Here is a 27,500-nt window from a genome sequence, read left to right on the forward strand (position 1 = left end):
GTTATCACCTGTAGAACAGGGTGCGTGTCGTTACAATATAATGGCTAATTAGTCTGACGGAGATCATTAGTGCTGCTGGATGCCTGATGAGATGTTACTGCACCAGCTAGCCGCCTCTGTCTCTCTGTCTGTGTTGAGGTTGTTCTGTGGCTTGTTTGGGCTTCTGTTTTTACTATCTCATATTGTGACTGTTGCCTAAATGTGATTATTTAGGATTTTTTTCTGTCAAAAAGTATAAAAAAAAATGAATAGTCAATTGTAATATTTTTTTTTGTTGTCACTTAACTATGTAATTTCTTTCCAAAACAAATCAAGACACATTTTTTAAAATTCTATCTTGTGGCTAAAACAACAACAATTCTAATTGTATTGTGAAACAGAACATCTTTCTGTGTCCCACCCTCTCATTAAGCAGTATTTGTAACCGTTCTCCTCTAAACGCTGATCTTCAGAACTCAGAGAACAGCAGAATCAACTTCTCGCTGCCTGGCGGTCTTCAGGGTATCAGCCCTCTCCTGCTAGACTGACTGACACTCTGTGTTGTCTTTGATTCTTACACTGGGAGAAAGAAAATAACAACCTTTTAATGATTAGCAGTGAGAGAAAAAAACAAATCTGCACACAAACATGAAATATTAATTTCAGAAACAACTTTACATAAACACAAAGGCATTTAACAACAATGAGTGTGGAGATGACAGTTGATCATTTAGCAGTGGTAAACTGTTGTTTGATACCTGGGAGGGAAGCAGGGAATGCTAGTGGTGGATAGTAGCAGGCAGGAAAGGACGGGGACAGGGACAGAGTGGAGAGAGAGAGAGAGAGGCAGACTAAATCTCAGGGGAGGGAGAGCTGGGAGCTGAGCGGTTTGTTTTGTTTCGTCTTTGTCCCAGTTCCAGAATGCTACTCTCTCTCCGTTCCTGTCCTCTCAGTGAGACAGTGACTGTGTTTAACACGCTGCTTCTCCTCCGTCTAGTTTCTGAAACTCAAACAATATTCCCCTAATATTACATACAGTAGTGATTGTTTTGGTCTGGTCTCCTGAGGGTGTTAATTACTGAGAATGAATGACTTCTTGCTGTTCGTTACGTGGTTGTAAATGTGATGTATGTGTTCACATGGGAATCAATAGGTACAGTTCTTACACTGGTAGACATTTCACAATATTCTTCACAACAACGTGGTCCTTAACACCAAGGGACATTTAATATTTGATGATTATGTACAAGACAGACCGGGAGATGAAAAGTACGATACAGTCCTCTTTTGTACAGACTGACAAACAGACTTTAGAACAGGTGAAGAGGCTTTTGACAGTCCTTAGACCGTCCCGGTGGACCAAGGGTTGGTGCTGTAGTGTTCTCTACTGTACTGTTCCCTACTGTACTGTTCTCTACTGTACTGTTCTCTACTGTACTGTTCCCCTACTGTACTGTTCTCTACTGTAGTGTTCTCTACTGTACTGTTCTCTACTGTACTTTTCTCTACTGTAATGTTCTCTACTGTACTGTTCTCTACTGTACTGTTCTCTACTGTAGTGTTCTCTACTGTAGTGTTCTCTACTGTACTGTTCTCTACTGTACTGTTCTCTACTGTACTGTTCCCTACTGTAGTGTTCTCTACTGTACTGTTCTCTACTGTACTGTTCCCTACTGTACTGTTCTCTACTGTACTGTTCTCTACTGTAGTGTTCTCTACTGTACTGTTTTCTACTGTACTGTTCTCTACTGTACTGTTCCCTACTGTACTGTTCTCTACTGTACTGTTCTCTACTGTAGTGTTCTCTACTGTACTGTTCTCTACTGTAGTGTTCTCTACTGTACTGTTCTCTACTGTACTGTTCTCTACTGTACTGTTCTCTACTGTACTGTTCTCTACTGTACTGTTCTCTACTGTACTGTTCTCTACTGTAGTGTTCTCTACTGTACTGTTCCCTACTGTACTGTTCTCTACTGAACTGTTCTCTACTGTACTGTTCCCCTACTGTACTGTTCTCTACTGTACTGTTCCCTACTGTACTGTTCCCTACTGTACTGTTCTCTACTGTACTGTTCTCTACTGTAGTGTTCTCTACTGTACTGTTCCCCTACTGTACTGTCCCCTACTGTACTGTTCCCTACTGTACTGTTCTCTACTGTACTGTTCTCTACTGTAGTGTTCTCTACTGTACTGTTCCCTACTGTACTGTTCTCTACTGTACTGTTCTCTACTGTACTGTTCCCTACTGTACTGTTCTCTACTGTACTGTTCCCTACTGTACTGTTCTCTACTGTACTGTTCTCTACTGTACTGTTCCCTACTGTACTGTTCTCTACTGTACTGTTCTCTACTGTAGTGTTCTCTACTGTACTGTTCCCTACTGTACTGTTCTCTACTGTACTGTTCTCTACTGTACTGTTCCCCTACTGTACTGTTCTCTACTGTAGTGTTCTCTACTGTACTGTTCCCTACTGTACTGTTCTCTACTGTACTGTTCTCTACTGTACTGTTCTCTACTGTAGTGTTCTCTACTGTACTGTTCCCTACTGTACTGTTCTCTACTGTAGTGTTCTCTACTGTACTGTTCTCTACTGTACTGTTCCCCTACTGTAGTGTTCTCTACTGTAGTGTTCTCTACTGTAGTGTTCTCTACTGTAGTGTTCTCTACTGTACTGTTCTCTACTGTACTGTTCCCCTACTGTACTGTTCTCTACTGTACTGTTCTCTACTGTACTGTTCTCTACTGTACTGTTCCCTACTGTAGTGTTCTGTACTGTTCTAATAATAAATAATAATATATGCCATTTCGCAGACGCTTTTATCCAAAGCGACTTACAGTCATGTGTGCATACATTCTACGTATGGGTGGTCCCGGGAATCGAACCCACTACCCTGGCGTTACAAGCGCCATGCTCTACCAACTGAGCTACTACAGAACCCTACTGTACTGTTCTCTACTGTACTGTTCTCTACTGTACTGTTCCCTACTGTAGTGTTCTCTACTGTAGTGTTCTCTACTGTAGTGTTCTCTACTGTAGTGTTCTCTACTGTAGTGTTCCCCTACTGTACTGTTCCCCTACTGTACTGTTCCCCTACTGTACTGTTCTCTACTGTACTGTTCCCTACTGTACTGTTCCCTACTGTAGTGTTCTGTACTGTTCTCTACTGTACTGTTCCCTACTGTACTGTTCCCTACTGTACTGTTCCCCTACTGTACTGTTCTCTACTGTACTGTTCCCTACTGTAGTGTTCTGTACTGTTCTCTACTGTACTGTTCCCTACTGTACTGTTCCCTACTGTACTGTTCTCTACTGTACTGTTCTCTACTGTACTGTTCTCTACTGTACTGTTCCCTACTGTAGTGTTCTCTACTTTAGTGTTCTCTACTGTACTGTTCTCTACTGTAGTGTTCTCTACTGTACTGTCCTCTACTGTACTGTTCTCTACTGTACTGTTCTCTACTGTAGTGTTCTCTACTGTAGTGTTCTCTACTGTACTGTTCTCTACTGTACTGTTCTCTACTGTACTGTTCTCTACTGTACTGTTCTCTACTGTACTGTTCCCTACTGTACTGTTCTCTACTGTACTGTTCTCTACTGTACTGTTCCCTACTGTACTGTTCCCTACTGTAGTGTTCTCTACTGTACTGTTCTCTACTGTACTGTTCTCTACTGTACTGTTCTCTACTGTAGTGTTCTCTACTGTAGTGTTCTCTACTGTAGTGTTCTCTACTGTACTGTTCTCTACTGTACTGTTCTCTACTGTACTGTTCTCTACTGTACTGTTCTCTACTGTAGTGTTATCTACTGTAGTGTTATCTACTGTAGTGTTCTCTACTGTAGTGTTCTCTACTGTACTGTTCTCTACTGTACTGTTCCCTACTGTACTGTTCCCTACTGTAGTGTTCTCTACTGTACCGTTCCCTACTGTACTGTTCTGTACTGTTCTCTACTGTACTGTTCTCTACTGTAGTGTTCTCTACTGTAGTGTTCTCTACTGTACTGTTCTCTACTGTAGTGTTCTCTACTGTACCGTTCCCTACTGTATTGTTCTCTACTGTACCGTTCCCTACTGTACTGTTCCCTACTGTACTGTTCCCTACTGTACTGGCCCTACTGTATTGTTCTCTACTGTACTGTTCTCTACTGTACTGTTCTCTACTGTACTGTTCTCTACTGTACTGTTCCCTACTGTACTGTTCTCTACTGTACCGTTCCCTACTGTACTGTTCCCTACTGTACTGTTCTCTACTGTACTGTTCTCTACTGTACTGTTCTCTACTGTACTGTTCTCTACTGTAGTGTTCTCTACTGTAGTGTTCTCTACTGTACTGTTCTCTACTGTACTGTTCTCTACTGTACTGTTCTCTACTGTAGTGTTCTCTACTGTAGTGTTATCTACTGTAGTGTTCCCTACTGTAGTGTTCTCTACTGTAGTGTTCTCTACTGTAGTGTTCCCTACTGTAGTGTTCTCTACTGTACTGTTCCCTACTGTACTGTTCTCTACTGTACCGTTCCCTACTGTACTGTTCCCTACTGTACTGTTCTCTACTGTACTGTTCTCTACTGTACTGTTCTCTACTGTACTGTTCTCTACTGTACTGTTCTCTACTGTAGTGTTCTCTACTGTAGTGTTCTCTACTGTAGTGTTCCCTACTGTAGTGTTCTCTACTGTACTGTTCTCTACTGTAGTGTTCTCTACTGTACTGTTCTCTACTGTAGTGTTCTCTACTGTACTGTTCTCTACTGTACTGTTCTCTACTGTACTGTTCCCTACTGTACCGTTCTCTACTGTACCGTTCCCTACTGTACCGTTCTATACTGTACTGTTCTCTACTGTAGTGTTCTCTACTGTAGTGTTCTCTACTGTAGTGTTCTCTACTGTAGTGTTCTCTACTGTACTGTTCCCTACTGTACTGTTCTCTACTGTACTGTTCTCTACTGTACTGTTCTCTACTGTACTGTTCTCTACTGTAGTGTTCTCTACTGTAGTGTTCCCTACTGTAGTGTTCCCTACTGTAGTGTTCTCTACTGTAGTGTTCCCTACTGTAGTGTTCTCTACTGTACTGTTCCCTACTGTACTGTTCTCTACTGTACCGTTCTCTACTGTACTGTTCCCTACTGTACTGTTCCCTACTGTACTGTTCCCTACTGTACTGTTCCCTACTGTACTGTTCTCTACTGTAGTGTTCTCTACTGTACTGTTCTCTACTGTACTGTTCCCTACTGTACTGTTCCCTACTGTACCGTTCTCTACTGTACCGTTCCCTACTGTACCGTTCTATACTGTACTGTTCTCTACTGTAGTGTTCTCTACTGTAGTGTTCTCTACTGTAGTGTTCTCTACTGTAGTGTTCTCTACTGTACTGTTCCCTACTGCACTGTTCTCTACTGTACCGTTCCCTACTGTACCGTTCCCTACTGTACTGTTCTCTACTGTACTGTTCTCTACTGTACTGTTCTCTACTGTAGTGTTATCTACTGTAGTGTTATCTACTGTAGTGTTCCCTACTGTAGTGTTCTCTACTGTACTGTTCTCTACTGTACCGTTCCCTACTGTACCGTTCCCTACTGTACTGTTCTCTACTGTACTGTTCTCTACTGTACTGTTCTCTACTGTAGTGTTATCTACTGTAGTGTTATCTACTGTAGTGTTCCCTACTGTAGTGTTCTCTACTGTACTGTTCTCTACTGTACCGTTCCCTACTGTACTGTTCCCTACTGTACTGGCCCTACTGTATTGTTCTCTACTGTACTGGCCCTACTGTATTGTTCTCTACTGTACTGTTCTCTACTGTACTGTTCTCTACTGTACTGTTCTCTACTGTACCGTTCCCTACTGTATTGTTCCCTACTGTACTGTTCTCTACTGTACTGTTCTACTGTATTGTTCCCTACTGTACTGTTCCCTTCTGTACTCTACTGCCCCAACTGTACTGTTCTGTACTGTACTGTTCTGTACTGTACTCTACTATTGCCTACTGTACTCTACTGTTCCCTACTGTACTCTATTGTTTTCTACTGTACTCTATTGTTTTCTACTGTACTCTACTGTTCCCTACTGTACTCTACTGTTCCCTAATGTACTCTATTGTTTTCGACTGTACTCTATTGTTTTCTACTGTACTCTACTGATCCCTACTGTTCCCTACTGTACTCTACTGTTCACTACTGTACTCTACTGTTCACTACTGTACTCTACTGTTCCCTAATGTACTCTATTGTTTTCTACTGTACTCTATTGTTTTCTACTGTACTCTACTGCATACTGTACTCTACTGTTCCCTACTGTACTCTACTGTTCCCTACTATTGTTCCATACTGTACCCTTCCCTACTGTACTGTTCACAACTGTACTCTACTGTTCCCTACTATTCTGTTCCCTACTGTACTGTTCCTACTGTTCTGAACAGAGAGAGCTCAGCGCTCAGAAATAAATTAATTACAGCTCATGTCAAGAGACCATTGCAGGATGATAGAGTCATGGAAACAGAGAAAGGAGAGAGAGAAGAGAAGAAAGAAGTGAAATGATGTAGAGAACGAGACAACTGTGGAATTTCTTTCTCAGTCCCTCCCAAACTCTCCTCCTTCTCCCCCATCTCCCTCCCCTCCTCCTCCCCATCCCCCTCTCCTCCTTTTCCCTATCCCCCTCACCTCCTTCTCCCCATCCCCCTCTCCTCCTTTTCCCCGTCCCCCTCTCCTCCTTTTCCCCGTCCCCCTCTCCTCCTTTTCCCCATCCCCCTCTCGTCCTTCTGCCTATCCCCCTCTCCTCCTTCTCCCCATCCCCCTCTCCTCCTTCTCCCCATCCCCCTCTCCTCCTTCTCCCCATCCCCCTCTCCTCCTTCTCCCCATCCCCCTCTCCTCCTTCTCCCCATCCCCCTCTCCTCCTTCTCCCCATCCCCCTCTCCTCCTTCCCCCATCCCCCTCTCATCCTTCCCCATCCCCCTCTCCTCCTTTTCCCTATCCCCCTCACCTCCTTCTCCCCATCCCACTCTCCTCCTTTTCCCCATCCCACTCTCCTCCTTCTCCCCATCCCCTCTCGTCCTTCTGCCTATCCCCCTCTCGTCCTTCTGCCTATCCCCCTCTCCTCCTTCTCCCCATCCCCCTCTCCTCCTTCTCCCCATCCCCCCTCACCTCCTTCCCCCCCATCCCCCTCTCCTCCTTTTCCCCGTCCCCCTCTCCTCCTTTTCCCCGTCCCCCTCTCCTCCTTCTCCCCATCCCCCTCTCCTCCTTCTCCCCATCCCCCTCTCCTCCTTTTCCCCGTCCCCCTCTCCTCCTTTTCCCCATCTCCCTCCCCTCCTCCTCCCCATCCCCCTCTCCTCCTTTTCCCTATCCCCCTCACCTCCTTCTCCCCATCCCCCTCTCCTCCTTTTCCCCGTCCCCCTCTCCTCCTTTTCCCCATCCCCTCTCGTCCTTCTGCCTATCCCCTCTCCTCCTTCTCCCCATCCCCCTCTCCTCCTTCTCCCCATCCCCCTCTCCTCCTTCTCCCCATCCCCTCTCCTCCTTCTCCCCATCCCCCTCTCCTCCTTCTCCCCATCCCCCTCTCCTCCTTCTCCCCATCCCCCTCTCCTCCTTCCCCCATCCCCCTCTCATCCTTCCCCCATCCCCCTCTCCTCCTTTTCCCTATCCCCCTCACCTCCTTCTCCCCATCCCACTCTCCTCCTTTTCCCCATCCCACTCTCCTCCTTCTCCCCATCCCCCTCTCGTCCTTCTGCCTATCCCCCTCTCGTCCTTCTGCCTATCCCCTCTCCCTCCTTCTCCCCATCCCCCTCTCCTCCTCTCCTCTTCTCCCCATCCCCTCACCTCCTTCCCCCATCCCCCTCTCCTCCTTCTCCCCATCCCCCTCTCTCCTCCTTCTCCCCATCCCCCTCACCTCCCCCTTCCCCCCCCATCCCCCTCTCCTCCTTTTCCCCCCATCCCCCTCTCCTCCTTTTTCCCGTCCCCCTCTCCTCCTTTTCCCCGTCCCCCTCTCCTCCTTCTCCCCATCCCCCTCTCCTCCTTCTCCCCATCCCCCTCTCCTCCTTTTCCCCATCCCCCTCTCCTCCTTTTCCCCGTCCCCCTCTCCTCCTTTTCCCCATCCCCCTCTCCTCCTTTTCCCCATCCCCCTCTCCCCCTCTCGTCCTTCTGCCTATCCCCCTCTCCTCCTTCTCCCCATCCCCCTCTCCTCCTTCTCCCCATCCCCCTCTCCTCCTTCTCCCCATCCCCCTCTCCTCCTTCTCCCCATCCCCCTCTCCTCCTTCTCCCCATCCCCCTCTCCTCCTTCCCCCATCCCCCTCTCATCCTTCCCCCATCCCCCTCTCCTCCTTTTCCCTATCCCCCTCACCTCCTTTTCCCTATCCCCCTCACCTCCTTCTCCCCACCCCCTCTCCTCCTTTTCCCCATCCCACTCTCCTCCTTTTCCCCATCCCCCTCTCGTCCTTCTGCCTATCCCCCTCTCGTCCTTCTGCCTATCCCCCTCTCCTCCTTCTCCCCATCCCCCTCTCCTCCTTCTCCCCATCCCCCTCTCATCCTTCTCCCCATCCCCCTCTCCTCTCTCCTCCCTATCCCCCTCTCCTCCTTCTCCCCATCCCCCTCTCCTCTCTCCTCCCCATCCCCTTCTCCCCTCTCTCCTCCCCATTCCCCTCTCCTCTCTCCCCCCCATCCCCCTCTCCTCCATCCCCTTCTACCCTCTCTCCTCTCTCCTCCCCATCCCTCTCCCCTCTCAAATCAAATGTATTTATATAGCCCTTCCTACATAAGCTGATATCTCAAAGTGCTGTACAGAAACCCAGCCTAAAACCCCCAAAAGCAAGCAATGCAGGTGTAGAAGCACGGCGACTAGGAAAAACTCCATAGAAAGGCCAGAACCTAGGAAGAAACCTAGAGGAACCAGGCTATGAGGGGTGGCCAGTCCTCATCTGGCTTTGCCGGGTGGAGATTATACCAGAACATGGCCAAGATGTTCAAATGTTCATAAATGACCAGCATGGTCAAATAATAATAATCACAGTAGTTGTCGAGGGTGCAGCAAGTCAGTACCTCAGGAGTAAATGTCAGTTGACTTTTCATAGCCGATCATTAAGAGCATCTCTACCGCTCCTGCTGTCTCTAGAGAGTTGAAAACAGCAGGTCTGGGACAGGTAGCACGTCCAGTGAACAGGTCAGGGTTCCATAGCCACAGGCAGAACAGCTGAAACTGGAGCAGCAGCACGACCAAGTGGACTGGGGACAGTAAGGAGTCATCATGCCAGGTAGTCCTGAGGCATGTTCCTAGGGCTCAGGTCCTGAGAGAGAGAGAGAGAGAGAGAGAGAGAGAGAGAGAGAGAGAGAGAGAGAGAGAGAGAGAGAGAGAGAGAGAGAGAGAGAGAGAGAGAGAGAGAGAGAGAGAGAGAGAGAGAGAGAGAGAGAGAGAGAGAGAGAGAGAGAGAGAGAGAGAGAGAGAAAATACTTAAATTCACACAGGACACCGGATAAGACAGGAGAAGTACTCCAGATATAACAGACTAACCCTAGTCCCTCGACACATAAATTACTGCAGCATAAATACTGGAGGCTGAGACAGGAGGGGTCAGGAGACACTGTGGCCCCATCTGATGATACCCCTGGACAGGGCCAAACAGGCAGGATATAACCCCACCCACTTTGCCAAAGCACAGCCCCCACACCACTAGAGGGATATCTTCAACCACCAACTTACCATCCTGAGACAAGGCCGAGTATAGCCCACAAAGATCTCCGCCACAGCACAACCCAAGGGGGGGCGCCAACCCAGACAGGAAGATTACGTCAGTGACTCAACCCACTCAAGCACCAATAAGCCAGTGACTCAGCCCCTGTAATAGGGTTAGAGGCAGAGAATCCCAGTGGAGAGAGGGGAACCGGCCAGGCAGAGACGGCAAGGGTGGTTCGTTGCTCGAGAGCCTTTCCGTTCACCTTCACACTCCTGGGCCAGACTACACTCAATCATAGGACCTACTGAAGAGATGAGTCTTCAGTAAAGACTTAAAGGTTGAGCCGGAGTCTGCGTCTCTCACATGGGTAGGCAGACCATTCCATAAAAATGGAGCTCTATAGGAGAAAGCCCTGCCTCCAGCTGTTTGCTTAGAAATTCTAGGGACAATTAGGAGGCCTTTGTCCTGTGACCGTAGCGTACCTGTAGGTATGTACGGCAGGACCAAATCGGAAAGATAGGTAGGAGTAAGCCCATGTAATGCTTTGTAGGTTAGCAGTAAAACCTTGAAATCAGCCCTTGCCTTAACAGGAAGCCAGTGTAGGGAGGCTAGCACTGGAGTAATATGATACATTTTGTGGTTCTAGTCAGGATTCTAGCATCAGTATTTAGCACTAAATTCAGTTTATTTAGTGCTTTAATCCGGGTAGCCGAAAAGTAGAGCATTGCAGTATTCTAACCTAGAAGTAACAAATTCATTTTTCGGCATTTTTGGACAGAAAGTTTCTGATTTTTGCAATGTTATGTAGATTAAAAAAGCTGTCCTTGAAATGGTCTTGATGTGTTCATCAAAAGAGAGATCAGGGTCCAGAGTAACGCCGAGGTCCTTCACAGTTTTATTTGAGACGACTGTACAACCATCAAGATTAATTGTCAGATTCAACAGAAGATCTCTTTGTTTCTTGGGACCTAGAACAAGCATCTCTGTTTTGTCTGAGTTTAAAAGTAGAAAGTTTGCAGCCATCCACTTCCTTATGTCTGAAACACAGGCTTCCAGGAAGGGCAATTAGGGCTTCACCATTTCATTGAAATGTACAGCTGTGTGTCATCCGCATAGCAGTGAAAGTTCATATTATGTTTTCGAATGACATCCCCAAGAGGTAAAATATATAGTGAATGCAATAGTGGTCTTAAAACGGAACCTTGAGGAACACCGGAATTTACAGTTGATTTGCCAGAGGACAAACCATTCATAGAGACAAACTGATATCTTTCTGACAGATTTCTAAACCAGGCCAGAACTTGTCCGTGTAGACCAATTTGGGTTTCCAATCTCTCCAAAGAATGTGGTGATCGATGGTATCAAAAGCAGCACTAAGGTCTAGGAGCACGAGGACAGATGGAGAGCCTCAGTCTGACGCCAAGTGCAGTCTCAGTGCTATGATGGGGTCTAAAACCCACATTTCGTATACATTGTTTGTCTTCAGGAAGGCAGTGAGTTGCTGCGCAACAGCTTTTTCTAAAATGTTTGAGAGGAATGGAAGATTCGATATAGACCGATTTTAGTTTTTTATATTTTCTGGGTCAAGTTTTGCCTTTTTCAAAGGAGGCTTTATTACTGACACTTTTAGTGAGTTTGGTACGCATCCTGTGGATAGAGAGCCGTTTATAATGTTCAACATAGGAGGGCCAAGCACAGGAAGCAGCTCTTTCAGTAGTTTAGTTGGAATAGGGTTCAGTATGCTGCTTGAAGTTTTAGAGGCCATGATTATTTTCATCATTGTGTCAAGAGATATAGTACTAAAACACTTGAGTGTCTCTTGAGCCTAGGTCCTGGCAGAGTTGTGCAGACTCAGGACAACTGAGCTTTGGAGGAATACGCAGATTTAAAGAGGAGTCCGTAATTTGCTTTCAAATTATCATGATCTTTTCCTCAAAGAAGTTCATTAATTTATTACTGCTGAAGTGAAAGCCATCCTCTCTTGGGGAATGCTGCTTTTTAGTTAGCTTTGCGACAGTATCAAAAATAAATTTAGGATTGTTCTTATTTTCCTAAATTAAGTTGGAAAAATAGGATGATCGAGCAGCAGTAATGGCTCGTCGGTACTGCACGGCTCGTCGGTACTGCACGGCTCGTCGATACTGCACGGCTCGTCGGTACTGCACGGCTCGTCGATACTGCACGGCTCGTCGGAAGCTAGTCAGAAGACTTCCAGTTTGGTGTGGCGCCATTTCCATTCCAATTTTCTGGAAGCTTGCTTCAGAGATCGGGTACTTTCTGTATACCAGGGAGCTAGTTTCTTATGACAAATGTTTTTAGGTTTTAGGGGTGCAACTGCATCTAGGGTATTGCGCAAGGTTAAATTGAGTTCCTCAGTTAGGTGGTTAACTGATTTTTGTCTGACGTCCTTGGGTAGGCAGAGGGAGTCTGGAAGGGCATCAAGGAATCTTTGTGTTGTCTGAGAATTTATAGCACGACTTTTGATGCTCCTTGGTTGGGGTCTGAACAGATTATTTGTTGCAATTGTAATAAAATGGTGGTCCGATAGTCCAGGATTATGAGGAAAAACATTGAGATCCACAACATTTATTCCATGGGACAAAACAAGGTCCAGAGTATGACTGTGGCAGTGAGTAGGTCCGGAGACATACTGGACAAAACCCACTGAGTCGATGATGGCTCCGAAAGCCTTTTGGAGTGGGTCTGTGGACTTTTCCATGTGAATATTAAAATCACCAAAAATTTGAATTTTATCTGCTATGACTACAAGGTCCGATAGGATTTCAGGGAACTCAGTGAGGAACGCTGTATATGGCCCAGGAGGCCTGTAAACAGCAGCTATAAAAAGTGATTGAGGTAGGCTGCATAGATTTCATGACTAGAAGCTCAAAAGACGAAAACGTCATTTTTAAAATTTTATTGAAATTTGCTATTTTCTAAATGTTAGCAACATCTCCGCCTTTGTGGGATGCACGGGGGAAATGGTCACTAGTGTAACCAGGAGGTGAGGCCTCATTTAACACAGTAAATTCATCAGGTTTAAGCCATGTTTCAGTCAGGCCGATCACATCAAGATTATGATCAGTGATTAGTTCATTGATTATAACTGCCTTTGAAGTGAAGGATCTAACATTAAGTTGTCCTATTTTGAGATGTGAGGTTTCACAATATCTTTCAATAATGGCAGGAATTGAGGAGGTCTTTATCCTAGTGAGATTGCTGAGGCGAACACCGCCATGTTTAGTTTTGCCCAACCTAGGTCGAGGCACAGACACTGTCTCAATAGGGATAGCTGAGCTGACTACACTGACTGTGCTTGTGGCAGACTCCATCCAATAAGCTGGCAGTCTGGCTAACTGCCTGCTGCCTGGCCTGCACCCTATGTCATTGTGGAGGTGGAGGAGTTAGAGCCCTGTCTATGTTGGTAGATAAGATGAGAGCACCCCTCCAGCCAGGATGGAGTCCATCACTCCTCAGCAGGTCAGGCTTGGTCCTGTTTGTGGGTGAGTCCCAGAAAGAGGGCCAATTATCTACAAATTCTATCTTTTGGGAGGGGCAGAAAACAGTTTTCAACCAGCGATTGAGTTGTGAGACTCTGCTGTAGAGCTCCCCCTAACTGGGAGGGGGCCAGAGACATCTTTCTAGCTGATTTACATGCTGAAGCTATGTTGCGCTTGGTGACCTCTGACTGTTTCATCCTAACATTGTTGGTGCCGACGTGGATAACAATATCTCTATACTCTCTACCCTCGCCAGATTTAGCCTCAGCCTGCACCATCTTCAGATTAGCCTTAACGTCGGTAGCCCTGCCCCCTCTCCTCTCTCCTCTCCTCCCCATCCCCTTCTCCTCTCTCCTCCCCATCCCCCTCTCTTCTCTCCATCCCCCTCTCTTCTCTCCTCCATCCCCCTCTCCTCCCCATCCCCCTCTCTTCTCTCCTCCATTCCCCTCTCCTCCCCATCCCTCTCTCTTCTCTCTCCTCCCCATCCCTCTCTCCTCCCCATCCCTCTCTCTTCTCTCCCCCATCCCCCTCACCTCTCTCCTCCCCATCTCCCCCTCTTGTCTCCTCCCCATCTCCCCCTTCTCCTCTTTCCTCTCTCCTCCCCATCCTGCTCTCCTTTTTCCACTCTCCTCCCCCATCCCTCTCTCCTCCCCATCCCTCTCTCCTCCCCATCCCTCTCTCCTCCCCATCCCTCTCTCCTCTCTCTTCCCCCATCCCTCTCTCCTCCACCATCCCTCTCTCCTCTCTCTTCCCCCATCCCTCTCTCCTCCCCATCCCTCTCTCCTCCCCCATCCCTCTCTCCTCTCTCCTCTCTCTTCCCCCATCCCTCTCTCTTCCCCCATCCCTCTCTCCTCTCTCTTCCCCATCCCTCTCTCCCCTCCCCCATCCTTCTCTCCTCTCTCTTCCCCCATCCTTCTCTCTTCCCCATCCCTCTCTCTTCCCCCATCCCTCTCTCTCTCTCTTCCCCCATCCCTCTCTCCTCCCCATCCCTCTCTCCTCTCTCTTCCCCCATCCCTCTCTCTTCCCCCATCCCTCTCTCCTCTCTCTTCCCCCCCATCCCTCTCTCCTCCCCCATCCCTCTCTCCTCTCTCTTCCCCATCCCTCTCTCCTCCCTCTTCCCCCATCCCTCTCTCCTCCCCATCCCTCTCTCTTCCCCATCCCTCTCTCCTCTCTCTTCCCCCATCCCTCTCTCTTCCCCCATCCCTCTCTCCTCCCTCTCCCCTCTCCTCCCCATCCCCCTCTCTGCTCTCCTCCACATCTCTCTCTCTTCTCTGCTCCCCCCATCCCCCTTTCCTTCCATCCTCTGCTCAATTGACAGAGCAGCAGGTGCTCTTTGCAGCACAACAGATACGCTTCTAGGAAGGAGAGAAGCTATACTTTATTTTCTGGGGATGACCCTTAAGTGTGACTCTTCACACACACACAATGTATATTCCATTCCAGCTACCAACTTCAGAGGTGTTCAATTAACTTTCCCTTCTCTCTCTCTCTCTCTCTCTCTCTCCTCTCTCTCTCTCTTTCTCTCTTTCTCTCTTTCTCTCTTTCTCTCTTTCTCTCTCTCTCTCTCTCTCTCTCTCTCTCTCTCTCTCTCTCTCTCTCTCTCTCTCTCTCTCTCTCTCTCTCTCTTTCCCTCTCTCCCTCTTTCCCTCTCTCTCTCTTTCCCTCTCTCTCTCTTTCCCTCTCTCTCTCTCTCAGCTCCACTCTCTGAAGAGTAAGCTGAAGAAGCAGTCGACAGCAACAGGAAGTGGAGTAGCGAGGTCCTTCCTCCGAGCTCAGGCTGCTTTGTTTGGATCCTACAGAGACGCCCTTCGATACAAACCTGTAAGAACCTACACCTAACCCTTAGATACAAACCTGTAGAACTTAACCCTTACCCTTAGATACAAACCTGTAGAACATAACCCTTAGATACAAACCTGTAATAACCTAACCCTTACCCTAAGATACAAACCTGTAGAACTTAATCCTTACCCTTAGATACAAACCTGTAATAACCTAACCCTTACCCTGAAATACAAACCTGTAATAACCTAACCCTTACCCGTAGATACAAACCTGTAATAACCTAACCCTTAGATACAAACCTGTAATAACCTAACCCTTAGATACAAACCTGTAATAACCTTGCCCTTAGATACAAACCTGTAGAACCTAATCCTAACCCTTAGATACAAACCTGTAATAATCTAACCCTTGCCCTTAGATACAAACCTGTAGAACCTAACCCTTACCCTTAGATACAAACCTGTAGAACTTAACCCTTACCCTGAAATACAAACCTGTAATAACCTAACCCTTAAATACAAACCTGTAATAACCTAACCCTAACCCTTAGATACAAACCTGTAATAACCTAACCCTAACCCTTAGATACAAACCTGTAGAACCTAACCCTAACCCTTAGATACAAACCTGTAATAACCTAATCCTAACCCTTAGATACAAACCTGTAATAACCTAACCCTTAGATACAAACCTGTAATAACCTAACCCTTAATACCCTTAGATACAAACCTGTAATAACCTAACCCTTAGATACAAACCTGTAATAACCTAACCCTTAGATACAAACCTGTAATAACCTTACCCTTAGATACAAACCTGTAGAACCTAATCCTTACCCTTAGATACAAACCTGTAATAACCTAACCCTTACCCTTAGATACAAACCTGTAGAACCTAACCCTTACCCTTAGATACAAACCTGTAGAACTTAACCCTTACCCTGAAATACAAACCTGTAATAACCTAACCCTTAAATACAAACCTGTAATAACCTAACCCTAACCCTTAGATACAAACCTGTAATAACCTAACCCTAACCCTTAGATACAAACCTGTAGAACCTAACCTAACCCTTAGATACAAACCTGTAATAACCTAACCTAACCCTTAGATACAAACCTGTAATAACCTAACCCTAACCCTTAGATACAAACCTGTAATAACCTAACCCTAACCCTTAGATACAAACCTGTAATAACGTTGCCCTTAGATACAAACCTGTAAGAACCTAACCCTAACCCTTAGATACAAACCTGTAAGAACCTAACCCTAACCCTTAGATACAAACCTGTAGAACCTAACCCTAACCCTTAGATACAAACCTGTAACTTAACCCTAACCCTTAGATACAAACCTGTAATAACCTAACCCTAACCCTTACCCTTATACAAACCTGTAATAACCTAACCCTTAGATACAAACCTGTAGAACCTAACCCTAACCCTTAGATACAAACCTGTAGAACTTAACCCTAACCCTTAGATACAAACCTGTAATAACCTAACCCTAACCATTAGATACAAACCTGTAATAACCTGACCCTAACCCTTAGATACAAACCTGTAATAACCTAACCCTTAGATACAAACCTGTAATAACCTAACCCTTAGATACAAACCTGTAATAACCTAACCCTTAGATACAAACCTGTAATAACCTAACCCTTACCCTTAGATACAAACCTGTAACCTAATCCTAACCCTTAGATACAAACCTGTAATAATCTAACCCTTACCCTTAGATACAAACCTGTAGAACCTAACCCTAGATACAAACCTGTAGAACTTAACCCTTGCCCTGAAATACAAACCTGTAATATAACCCTTAAACAAACCTGTAATAACCTAACCCTAACCCTTAGATACAAACCTGTAATAACCTAACCCTTACCCTTAGATACAAACCTGTAAGAACCTAACCCTAACCCTTAGATACAAACCTGTAAACCTAACCTAACCCTTAGATACAAACCTGTAATAACCTAACCTAACCCTTAGATACAAACCTGTAATAACCTAACCCTAACCCTTAGATACAAACCTGTAATAACCTTACCTAACCCTTAGATACAAACCTGTAATAACGTTACCCTTAGATACAAACCTGTAAGAACCTAACCCTAACCCTTAGATACAAACCTGTAAGAACCTAACCCTAACCCTTAGATACAAACCTGTAAACCTAACCTAACCCTTAGATACAAACCTGTAGATAACCCTAACCCTTAGATACAAACCTGTAATAACCTAACCCTAACCCTAACCCTTACCCTTAGATACAAACCTGTAATAACCTAACCCTTAGATACAAACCTGTAAACCTAACCCTAACCCTTAGATACAAACCTGTAGAACTTAACCCTAACCCTTAGATACAAACCTGTAATAACCTAACCCTTAGATACAAACCTGTAATAACCTAACCCTAACCCTTAGATACAAACCTGTAAGAACTTAACCCTTGCCCTGAGATACAAACCTGTAATAACCTAACCCTTAGATACAAACCTGTAATAACCTAACCCTAACCCTTAGATACAAACCTGTAATAACCTAACCTAACCCTTAGATACAAACCTGTAACCTAACCTAACCCTTAGATACAAACCTGTAATAACCTAACCCTAACCCTTAGATACAAACCTGTAATAACCTAACCCTAACCCTTAGATACAAACCTGTAATAACCTTACCTAACCCTTAGATACAAACCTGTAATAACGTTACCCTTAGATACAAACCTGTAAGAACCTAACCCTAACCCTTAGATATAAACCTGTAAGAACCTAACCCTAACCCTTAGATACAAACCTGTAGAACCTAACCCTAACCCTTAGATACAAACCTGTAGAACTTAACCCTAACCCTTAGATACAAACCTGTAATAACCTAACCCTAACCCTAACCCTTACCCTTAGATACAAACCTGTAATAACCTAACCCTTAGATACAAACCTGTAGAACCTAACCTAACCCTTAGATACAAACCTGTAATAACCTAACCCTAACCCTTAGATACAAACCTGTAATAACCTAACCCTTACCCTTAGATACAAACCTGTAATAACCTAACCCTAACCCTTAGATACAAACCTGTAATAACCTAACCCTTAGATACAAACCTGTAATAACCTAACCCTTAGATACAAACCTGTAATAACCTAACCCTTAGATACAAACCTGTAATAATCTAACCCTTACCCTTAGATACAAACCTGTAATAACCTAACCCTTACCCTTAGATACAAACCTGTAATAACCTAACCCTTACCCTTAGATACAAACCTGTAGAACTTAACCCTTACCCTTAGATACAAACCTGTAGAACTTAACCCTTACCCTGAAATACAAACCTGTAATAACCTAACCCTTAATACAAACCTGTAATAACCTAACCCTAACCCTTAGATACAAACCTGTAATAACCTAACCCTTACCCTTAGATACAAACCTGTAAGAACCTAACCCTAACCCTTAGATACAAACCTGTAGAACCTAACCCTAACCCTTAGATACAAACCTGTAATAACCTAATCCTAACCCTTAGATACAAACCTGTAATAACCTAACCCTAACCCTTAGATACAAACCTGTAATAACCTTACCCTAACCCTTAGATACAAACCTGTAATAACGTTACCCTTAGATACAAACCTGTAAGAACCTAACCCTAACCCTTAGATACAAACCTGTAAGAACCTAACCCTAACCCTTAGATACAAACCTGTAGAACCTAACCCTAACCCTTAGATACAAACCTGTAGAACTTAACCCTAACCCTTAGATACAAACCTGTAATAACCTAACCCTAACCCTAACCCTTACCCTTAGATACAAACCTGTAATAACCTAACCCTTAGATACAAACCTGTAGAACCTAACCCTAACCCTTAGATACAAACCTGTAGAACTTAACCCTAACCCTTAGATACAAACCTGTAATAACTTAACCCTAACCATTAGATACAAACCTGTAATAACCTGACCCTAACCCTTAGATACAAACCTGTAAGAACCTAACCCTTAGATACAAACCTGTAATAACCTAACCCTAACCCTTAGATACAAACCTGTAATAATCTTACCCTTAGATACAAACCTGTAATAACCTAACCCTAACCCTTAGATACAAACCTGTAATAATCTTACCCTTAGATACAAACCTGTAATAACCTAACCCTTACCCTTAGATACAAACCTGTAATAATCCTAAGATACAAACCTGAAGAACCTAACCCTAACCCTTAGATACAAACCTGTAATAACCTAACCCTAACCCTTAGATACAAACCTGTAATAACCTAACCCTAACCCTTAGATACAAACCTGTAATAACCTAACCTAACCCTTAGATACAAACCTGTAATAACCTAACCCTTAGATACAAACCTGTAATAACCTAACCCTACCCTTAGATACAAACCTGTAATAACCTAACCCTTAGATACAAACCTGTAATAACCTAACCCTTACCCTTAGATACAAACCTGTAATAACCTAACCCTTAGATACAAACCTGTAATAACCTAACCCTTAGATACAAACCTGTAATAACCTAACCCTTAGATACAAACCTGTAATAACCTAACCCTTAGATACAAACCTGTAATAACCTAACCCTTACCCTTAGATACAAACCTGTAATAACCTAACCCTTAGATACAAACCTGTAATAACCTAACCCTTAGATACAAACCTGTAATAACCTAACCCTAACCCTTAGATACAAACCTGTAATAATCTAACCCTAACCCTTAGATACAAACCTGTAATAACCTAACCCTAACCCTTAGATACAAACCTGTAATAACCTAACCCTTAGATACAAACCTGTAATAACCTCCAAACCTGTAATAACCTAACCCTTAGATACAAACCTGTAATAACCTAACCCTTAGATACAAACCTGTAATAACCTAACCCTTAGATACAAACCTGTAATAACCTAACCCTTAGATACAAACCTGTAATAACCTAACCCTTACCCTTAGATACAAACCTGTAGAACCTAACCCTTACCCTGATACAAACCTGTAATAACCTAACCCTTAGATACAAACCTGTAATAATCCTAACCCTTAGATACAAACCTGTAATAACCTAACCCTTACCCTTAGATACAAACCTGTAATAACCCTTACCCTTAGATACAAACCTGTAGAACTAACCCTTACCCTGAAATACAAACCTGTAATAACCTAACCCTTAGATACAAACCTGTAATAACCTAACCCTAACCCTTAGATACAAACCTGTAATAACCTAACCCTTACCCTTAGATACAAACCTGTAATAACCTAACCCTTACCCTTAGATACAAACCTGTAATAACCTAACCCTTACCCTTAGATACAAACCTGTAATAACCTAACCCTAACCCTTAGATACAAACCTGTAATAACCTAACCCTTACCCTTAGATACAAACCTGTAATAACCTAACCCTTACCCTTAGATACAAACCTGTAATAACGTTGCCCTTAGATACAAACCTGTAAGAACCTAACCCTAACCCTTAGATACAAACCTGTAAGAACCTAACCTAACCCTTAGATACAAACCTGTAAACCTAACCCTAACCCTTAGATACAAACCTGTAAACTTAACCCTAACCCTTAGATACAAACCTGTAATAACCTAACCCTAACCCTAACCCTTACCCTTAGATACAAACCTGTACAACCTAACCCTTAGATACAAACCTGTAACCCTAACCCTTAGATACAAACCTGTAGAACTTAACCCTAACCCTTAGATACAAACCTGTAATAACCTAACCCTAACCCTTAGATACAAACCTGTAATAACCTGACCCTAACCCTTAGATACAAACCTGTAAGAACCTAACCCTTAGATACAAACCTGTAATAACCTAACCCTAACCCTTAGATACAAACCTGTAATAATCTTACCCTTAGATACAAACCTGTAATAACCTAACCCTAACCCTTAGATACAAACCTGTAATAATCTTACCCTTAGATACAAACCTGTAATAACCTAACCCTTACCCTATACAAACCTGTAATAATCTTAGATACAAACCTGAAGAACCTAACCCTAACCCTTAGATACAAACCTGTAATAACCTAACCCTAACCCTTAGATACAAACCTGTAATAACCTAACCTAACCCTTAGATACAAACCTGTAATAACCTAACCCTTAGATACAAACCTGTAATAACCTAACCCTTAGATACAAACCTGTAATAACCTAACCCTAACCCTTAGATACAAACCTGTAATAACCTAACCCTTAGATACAAACCTGTAATAACCTAACCCTTACCCTTAGATACAAACCTGTAATAACCTAACCCTTAGATACAAACCTGTAATAACCTAACCCTTACCCTTAGATACAAACCTGTAATAACCTAACCCTTAGATACAAACCTGTAATAACCTAACCCTTAGATACAAACCTGTAATAACCTAACCCTTAGATACAAACCTGTAATAACCTAACCCTTAGATACAAACCTGTAATAACCTAACCCTTAGATACAAACCTGTAATAACCTAACCCTTAGATACAAACCTGTAAGAACCTAACCCTTAAACCTGTAATAACCTAACCCTTACCCTTAGATACAAACCTGTAATAACCTAACCCTTAGATACAAACCTGTAATAACCTAACCCTAACCCTTAGATACAAACCTGTAATAACCTAACCCTAACCCTTAGATACAAACCTGTAATAACCTAACCCTTAGATACAAACCTGTAATAACCTAACCCTTAGATACAAACCTGTAATAACCTAACCCTTAGATACAAACCTGTAATAACCTAACCCTTAGATACAAACCTGTAATAACCTAACCCTTAGATACAAACCTGTAATAACCTAACCCTTAGATACAAACCTGTAATAACCTAACCCTTAGATACAAACCTGTAATAACCTAACCCTTACCCTTAGATACAAACCTGTAATAACCTAACCCTTACCCTTAGATACAAACCTGTAATAACCTAACCCTTACCCTTAGATACAAACCTGTAATAACCTAACCCTAACCCTTAGATACAAACCTGTAAGAACCTAACCCTAACCCTTAGATACAAACCTGTAATAACCTAACCCTAACCCTTAGATACAAACCTGTAATAACCTAACCCTTAGATACAAACCTGTAATAACCTAACCCTAACCCTTAGATACAAACCTGTAATAACCTAACCCTTAGATACAAACCTGTAATAACCTAACCCTTAGATACAAACCTGTAATAACCTAACCCTTAGATACAAACCTGTAATAACCTAACCCTTAGATACAAACCTGTAATAACCTAACCCTTAGATACAAACCTGTAATAACCTAACCATAACCCTTAGATACAAACCTGTAATAACCTAACCCTAACCCTTAGATACAAACCTTTAATAACCTAACCCTAACCCTTAGATACAAACCTGTAGAACCTAACCCTTACCCTTAGATACACACCTGTAATAACCTAACCCTAACCCTTACCCTTAGATACAAACCTGTAATAACCTGACCCTAACCCTTAGATACAAACCTGTAGAACCGAACCCTTACCCTTAGATACACACCTGTAATAACCTAACCCTTACCCTTAGATACAAACCTGTAGAACCTAACCCTAACCCTTAGATACAAACCTGTAGAACCTAACCCTAACCCTTAGATACAAACCTGTAATAACCTAACCCTAACCCTTAGATACAAACCTGTAATAACCTAACCCTAACCCTTAGATACAAACCTGTAATAACCTAACCCTAACCCTTAGATACAAACCTGTAATAACCTAACCCTAACCCTTAGATACAAACCTGTAATAACCTAACCCTAACCCTTAGATACAAACCTGTAATAACCTAACCCTAACCCTTAGATACAAACCTGTAATAACCTAACCCTTAGATACAAACCTGTAATAACCTAACCCTAACCCTTAGATACAAACCTGTAATAACCTAACCCTTACCCTTAGATACAAACCTGTAATAACCTGACACTAACCCTTAGATACAAACCTGTAATAACACTAACCCTTAGATACAAACCTGTAATAACCTAACCCTTAGATACAAACCTGTAATAACCTAACCCTTACCCTTAGATACAAACCTGTAATAACCTAACCCTTACCCTTAGATACAAACCTGTAATAACCTAACCCTTAGATACAAACCTGTAATAACCTAACCCTAACCCTTAGATACAAACCTGTAATAACCTAACCCTAACCCTTAGATACAAACCTGTAATAACCTAACCCTTACCCTTAGATACAAACCTGTAATAACCTAACCCTTACCCTTAGATACAAACCTGTAATAACCTAACCCTAACCCTTAGATACAAACCTGTAATAACCTAACCCTTAGATACAAACCTGTAATAACCTAACCCTTAGATACAAACCTGTAATAACCTGACACTAACCCTTAGATACAAACCTGTAATAACCTAACCCTTAGATACAAACCTGTAATAACCTGACACTAACCCTTAGATACAAACCTGTAATAACCTAACCCTAACCCTTAGATACAAACCTGTAATAACCTAACACTAACCCTTAGATACAAACCTGTAATAACCTAACCCTTAGATACAAACCTGTAATAACCTGACACTAACCCTTAGATACAAACCTGTAATAACCTAACCCTAACCCTTAGATACAAACCTGTAATAACCTAACACTAACCCTTAGATACAAACCTGTAATAACCTAACCCTTAGATACAAACCTGTAATAACCTGACACTAACCCTTAGATACAAACCTGTAATAACCTAACCCTTAGATACAAACCTGTAATAAGCTAACCCTTAGATACAAACCTGTAATAACCTGACACTAACCCTTAGATACAAACCTGTAATAACCTAACCCTTAGATACAAACCTGTAATAACCTGACACTAACCCTTAGATACAAACCTGTAATAACCTAACCCTAACCCTTAGATACAAACCTGTAATAACCTAACCCTTAGATACAAACCTGTAATAACCTGACACTAACCCTTAGATACAAACCTGTAATAACCTAACCCTTAGATACAAACCTGTAATAACCTAACCCTTAGATACAAAACCTGTAATAACCTAACCCTTAGATACAAACCTGTAATAACCTAACCCTTAGATACAAACCTGTAATAACCTGACACTAACCCTTAGATACAAACCTGTAATAACCTAACCCTTAGATACAAACCTGTAATAACCTGACACTAACCCTGTAGATACAAACCTGTAATAACCTAACCCTAACCCTTAGATACAAACCTGTAATAACCTAACCCTAACCCTTAGATACAAACCTGTAATAACCTACACTAACCCTTAGATACAAACCTGTAATAACCTAACCCTTAGATACAAACCTGTAATAACCTAACCCTAACAAACCTGTAATAGATACAAACCTGTAATAACCTAACCCTAACCCTTAGATACAAACCTGTAATAACCTGACACTAACCCTTAGATACAAACCTGTAATAACCTAACCCTAACCCTTAGATACAAACCTGTAATAACCTAACACTATCCCTTAGATACAAACCTGTAATAACCTAACCCTTAGATACAAACCTGTAATAACCTGACACTAACCCTTAGATACAAACCTGTAAACCTAACCCTAACCTAACCCTTAGATACAAACCTGTAATAACCTAACCCTTAGATACAAACCTGTAATAACCTAACCCCTTAGATACAAACCTGTAATAACCTGACACTAACCCTTAGATACAAACCTGTAATAACCTAACCCCTTAGATACAAACCTGTAATAACCTAACCCTTAGATACAAACCTGTAATAACCTAACCCTTAGATACAAACCTGTAATAACCTAACCCTTAGATACAAACCTGTAATAACACTAACCCTTAGATACAAACCTGTAATAACCCTAACCCCCTTAGATACAAACCTGTAATAACCTAACACTAACCCTTAGATACAAACCTGTAATAACCTAACCCTAACCCTTAGATACAAACCTGTAATAACCTAACCCTTAGATACAAACCTGTAATAACCTAACCCTTAGATACAAACCTGTAATAACCTAACCCTTAGATACAAACCTGTAATAACCTAACCCTTAGATACAAACCTGTAATAACCTAACCCTTAGATACAAACCTGTAATAACCTAACCCCTTAGATACAAACCTGTAATAACCTAACCCTTAGATACAAACCTGTAATAACCTAACCCTTAGATACAAACCTGTAATAACCTAACCCTTAGATACAAACCTGTAATAACCTAACCCTTAGATACAAACCTGTAATAACCTAACCCTTAGATACAAACCTGTAATAACCTAACCCTTAGATACAAACCTGTAATAACCTAACCCTTAGATACAAACCTGTAATAACCTAACCCTTAGATACAAACCTGTAATAACCTAACCCTTAGATACAAACCTGTAATAACCTAACCCTTAGATACAAACCTGTAATAACCCAACCCTTAGATACAAACCTGTAATAACCCAACCCACCCTTAGATACAAACCTGTAATAACCCAACCCTTAGATACAAACCTGTAATAACCCAACCCTTAGATACAAACCTGTAATAACCCAACCCTTAGATACAAACCTGTAATAACCCAACCCTTAGATACAAACCTGTAATAACCTGACACTAACCCTTAGATACAAACCTGTAATAACCTAACCCTTAGATACAAACCTGTAATAACCTAACCCTTAGATACAAACCTGTAATAACCTAACCCTTACCCTTAGATACAAACCTGTACGTTTGTGAAATGAAATGTGTTTTTTAACACTGAGTGAAGTTTGAAGGTTTTGAGTTGAGAGAAGGTGGGCTTGTCTTAAACACAGACACTGAAGGAGTCTGCCTTGTACCATCTTCCTGTCCTTTTCTAGGCTAAACCCCATAACATGTCTCTCTCGTTCTGCCTCTCAATTGCAAGTTACTCCAGTTAAGACCAGAACAAAGCATGTAGTGTTTGTCAAATAGCAGGGCCTTTGTTCACAGGCTTTGAGGGTAATTGGGTGGTGTTGAGCCCTGGAGTGGGGATCCATAAATGATGCCTCTGTGTTGTCTGTATACAGACAGTAGTAGAAACATACTGCCTGACTCCCTTTAGAAAACACACACTTAAAGCAGAGAGAGAAGGGAGTGTGTGTGTGTGTACCGTGATGTCCTCTCACAACACACCATCTCTCCAGTCCCCATAGGTTCTGGAAAAAAGCCTACGATTCCACACAAACACACACACACACACACACACACGCATCCGGGTCGTTGTCGGAGCCTTGCTGAGCTGTAAATGAAACAACGGAGGAGAAAGATATCTGTTAATCACACTGCTATGAATCTAGAAATATAGGCTATATATATATATATACACACAGTTGAAGTCAGAAGTTTACATACACTTAGGTTGAAGGCATTCAAACTTTTTTTTCAACCACTCCACAAATATCTTGTTAACAAACTATAGTTTTGTCAAGTCGGTTAGGACATCTACTTTGTGTATGACACAAGTCATTTTTCCAACAATTGTTAACAGACAGATTATTTCACTTATAATTCACTGTATCACAATTCCAGTGGGTCAGAAGTTTACATACACTAAGTTGACTGTGCCTTTAAACAGCTTGGAAAATTCCAGAAAATGACGTCATGGCTATAGAAGCTTCTGATAGGCTAATTGACATCATTTGAGTCCATTGGAGGTGTACCTGTGGATGTATTTCAAGGCCTACCTTCAAACTCAGTGCCTCTGCTTGACCTCACGGGAAAATCCAAAGAAATCAGCCAAGACCTCAGAAAAACCATTGTAGACCTCCACAAGTCTGGTTCATCCTTGGGAGCTATTTTTATTTTTATTATTTATTTACATATATATATATATATATATAGTACCAGTCAAAAGTTTGGACACACCTACTCATTCAAGGGTTTTTCTTCATTTGGACTATTTTCTACATTATATAATAATAGTGAAGATGTCAAAACTATGAAATAACCCTATATAATCATGTAGTAACCAAAAAAAGTGTTAGATTCTTCAAAGTAGCCACCCTTTGCCTTGATGACAGCTTTGCACACTATTGGCATTCTCTCAACCAGCTTCATGAGGTAGTCATCTGGAATGCATTTCAATTAGCAGGTGTGCTTTGTTAAAAGTTAATTTGTGGAATTTCCTTTCTTCATGCGTTTGAGCCAATCAGTTGTGTTGTGACAAGGTAGGGGTGGTATACAGAAAATACCCCTATTTGGTAAAAGACCAAGTCCATATTATGGCAAGAACAGTTCAAATAAGCAAAGAGAAACGACAGTCCATCATCACTTTAAGTAATGAAGGTCAATCAATCCCGAAAATTCCAAGAACCTCTAAAGTTTATTCAGGTGCAGTCGCAAAAACAATCAAGCACTATGATGAAACTGGCTCTCATGAGGACCACCACAGGAAAGGAAGACCCAGAGTTACCTCTGCTGCAGAGGATATGTTCATTAGAGTTACCAGCCTCAGAAATTGCAGGCCAAATAAATGCTTCACAGAGTTCAAGTAACAGAAACATCTCAATAT

At 42.7% G+C, this 27,500-nt stretch overlaps 1 protein-coding gene and 3 long non-coding RNA genes across 8 annotated transcripts in view; 1 reads left to right on the top strand and 3 right to left on the bottom strand.

The window, feature by feature from the left end:
• Nucleotides 1-27,500, top strand: part of dennd1b (DENN/MADD domain containing 1B) — a 250,760-nt gene that overhangs the window by 162,052 nt on the left and 61,208 nt on the right. For all 4 annotated transcript variants that reach the window (XM_052464186.1, XM_052464162.1, XM_052464172.1 and 1 more), the window contains one exon: nt 14,824-14,949. In XM_052464186.1, coding sequence (XP_052320146.1) covers nt 14,824-14,949 — 126 coding nt within the window. The remainder of the gene's footprint in view (nt 1-14,823; nt 14,950-27,500) is intronic.
• LOC127907669 (uncharacterized) lies at nt 15,251-19,195 on the bottom strand. Its single transcript, XR_008065423.1, has 3 exons — nt 18,433-19,195; nt 15,764-15,895; nt 15,251-15,304 (listed from the first exon to the last, which is right to left on the bottom strand). It is a non-coding gene; the product is annotated as an uncharacterized LOC127907669 (long non-coding RNA).
• On the bottom strand, nt 20,420-21,474 carry LOC127907676 (uncharacterized). 2 transcript variants are annotated; one of them, XR_008065434.1, is made up of 3 exons: nt 21,407-21,474; nt 20,731-20,754; nt 20,420-20,453 (listed from the first exon to the last, which is right to left on the bottom strand). It is a non-coding gene; the product is annotated as an uncharacterized LOC127907676 (long non-coding RNA). The 2 variants fall into 2 exon arrangements; XR_008065433.1 differs by having other exon boundaries at nt 20,434-20,453; nt 21,349-21,468.
• On the bottom strand, nt 23,215-23,663 carry LOC127907677 (uncharacterized). Its single transcript, XR_008065435.1, has 3 exons — nt 23,634-23,663; nt 23,500-23,534; nt 23,215-23,371 (listed from the first exon to the last, which is right to left on the bottom strand). It is a non-coding gene; the product is annotated as an uncharacterized LOC127907677 (long non-coding RNA).

The sequence above is a fragment of the Oncorhynchus keta genome, chromosome 1 (genome assembly GCF_023373465.1).
Source record: "Oncorhynchus keta strain PuntledgeMale-10-30-2019 chromosome 1, Oket_V2, whole genome shotgun sequence".
In the NCBI taxonomy this organism is placed as follows: Eukaryota; Metazoa; Chordata; class Actinopteri; order Salmoniformes; family Salmonidae; genus Oncorhynchus; species Oncorhynchus keta.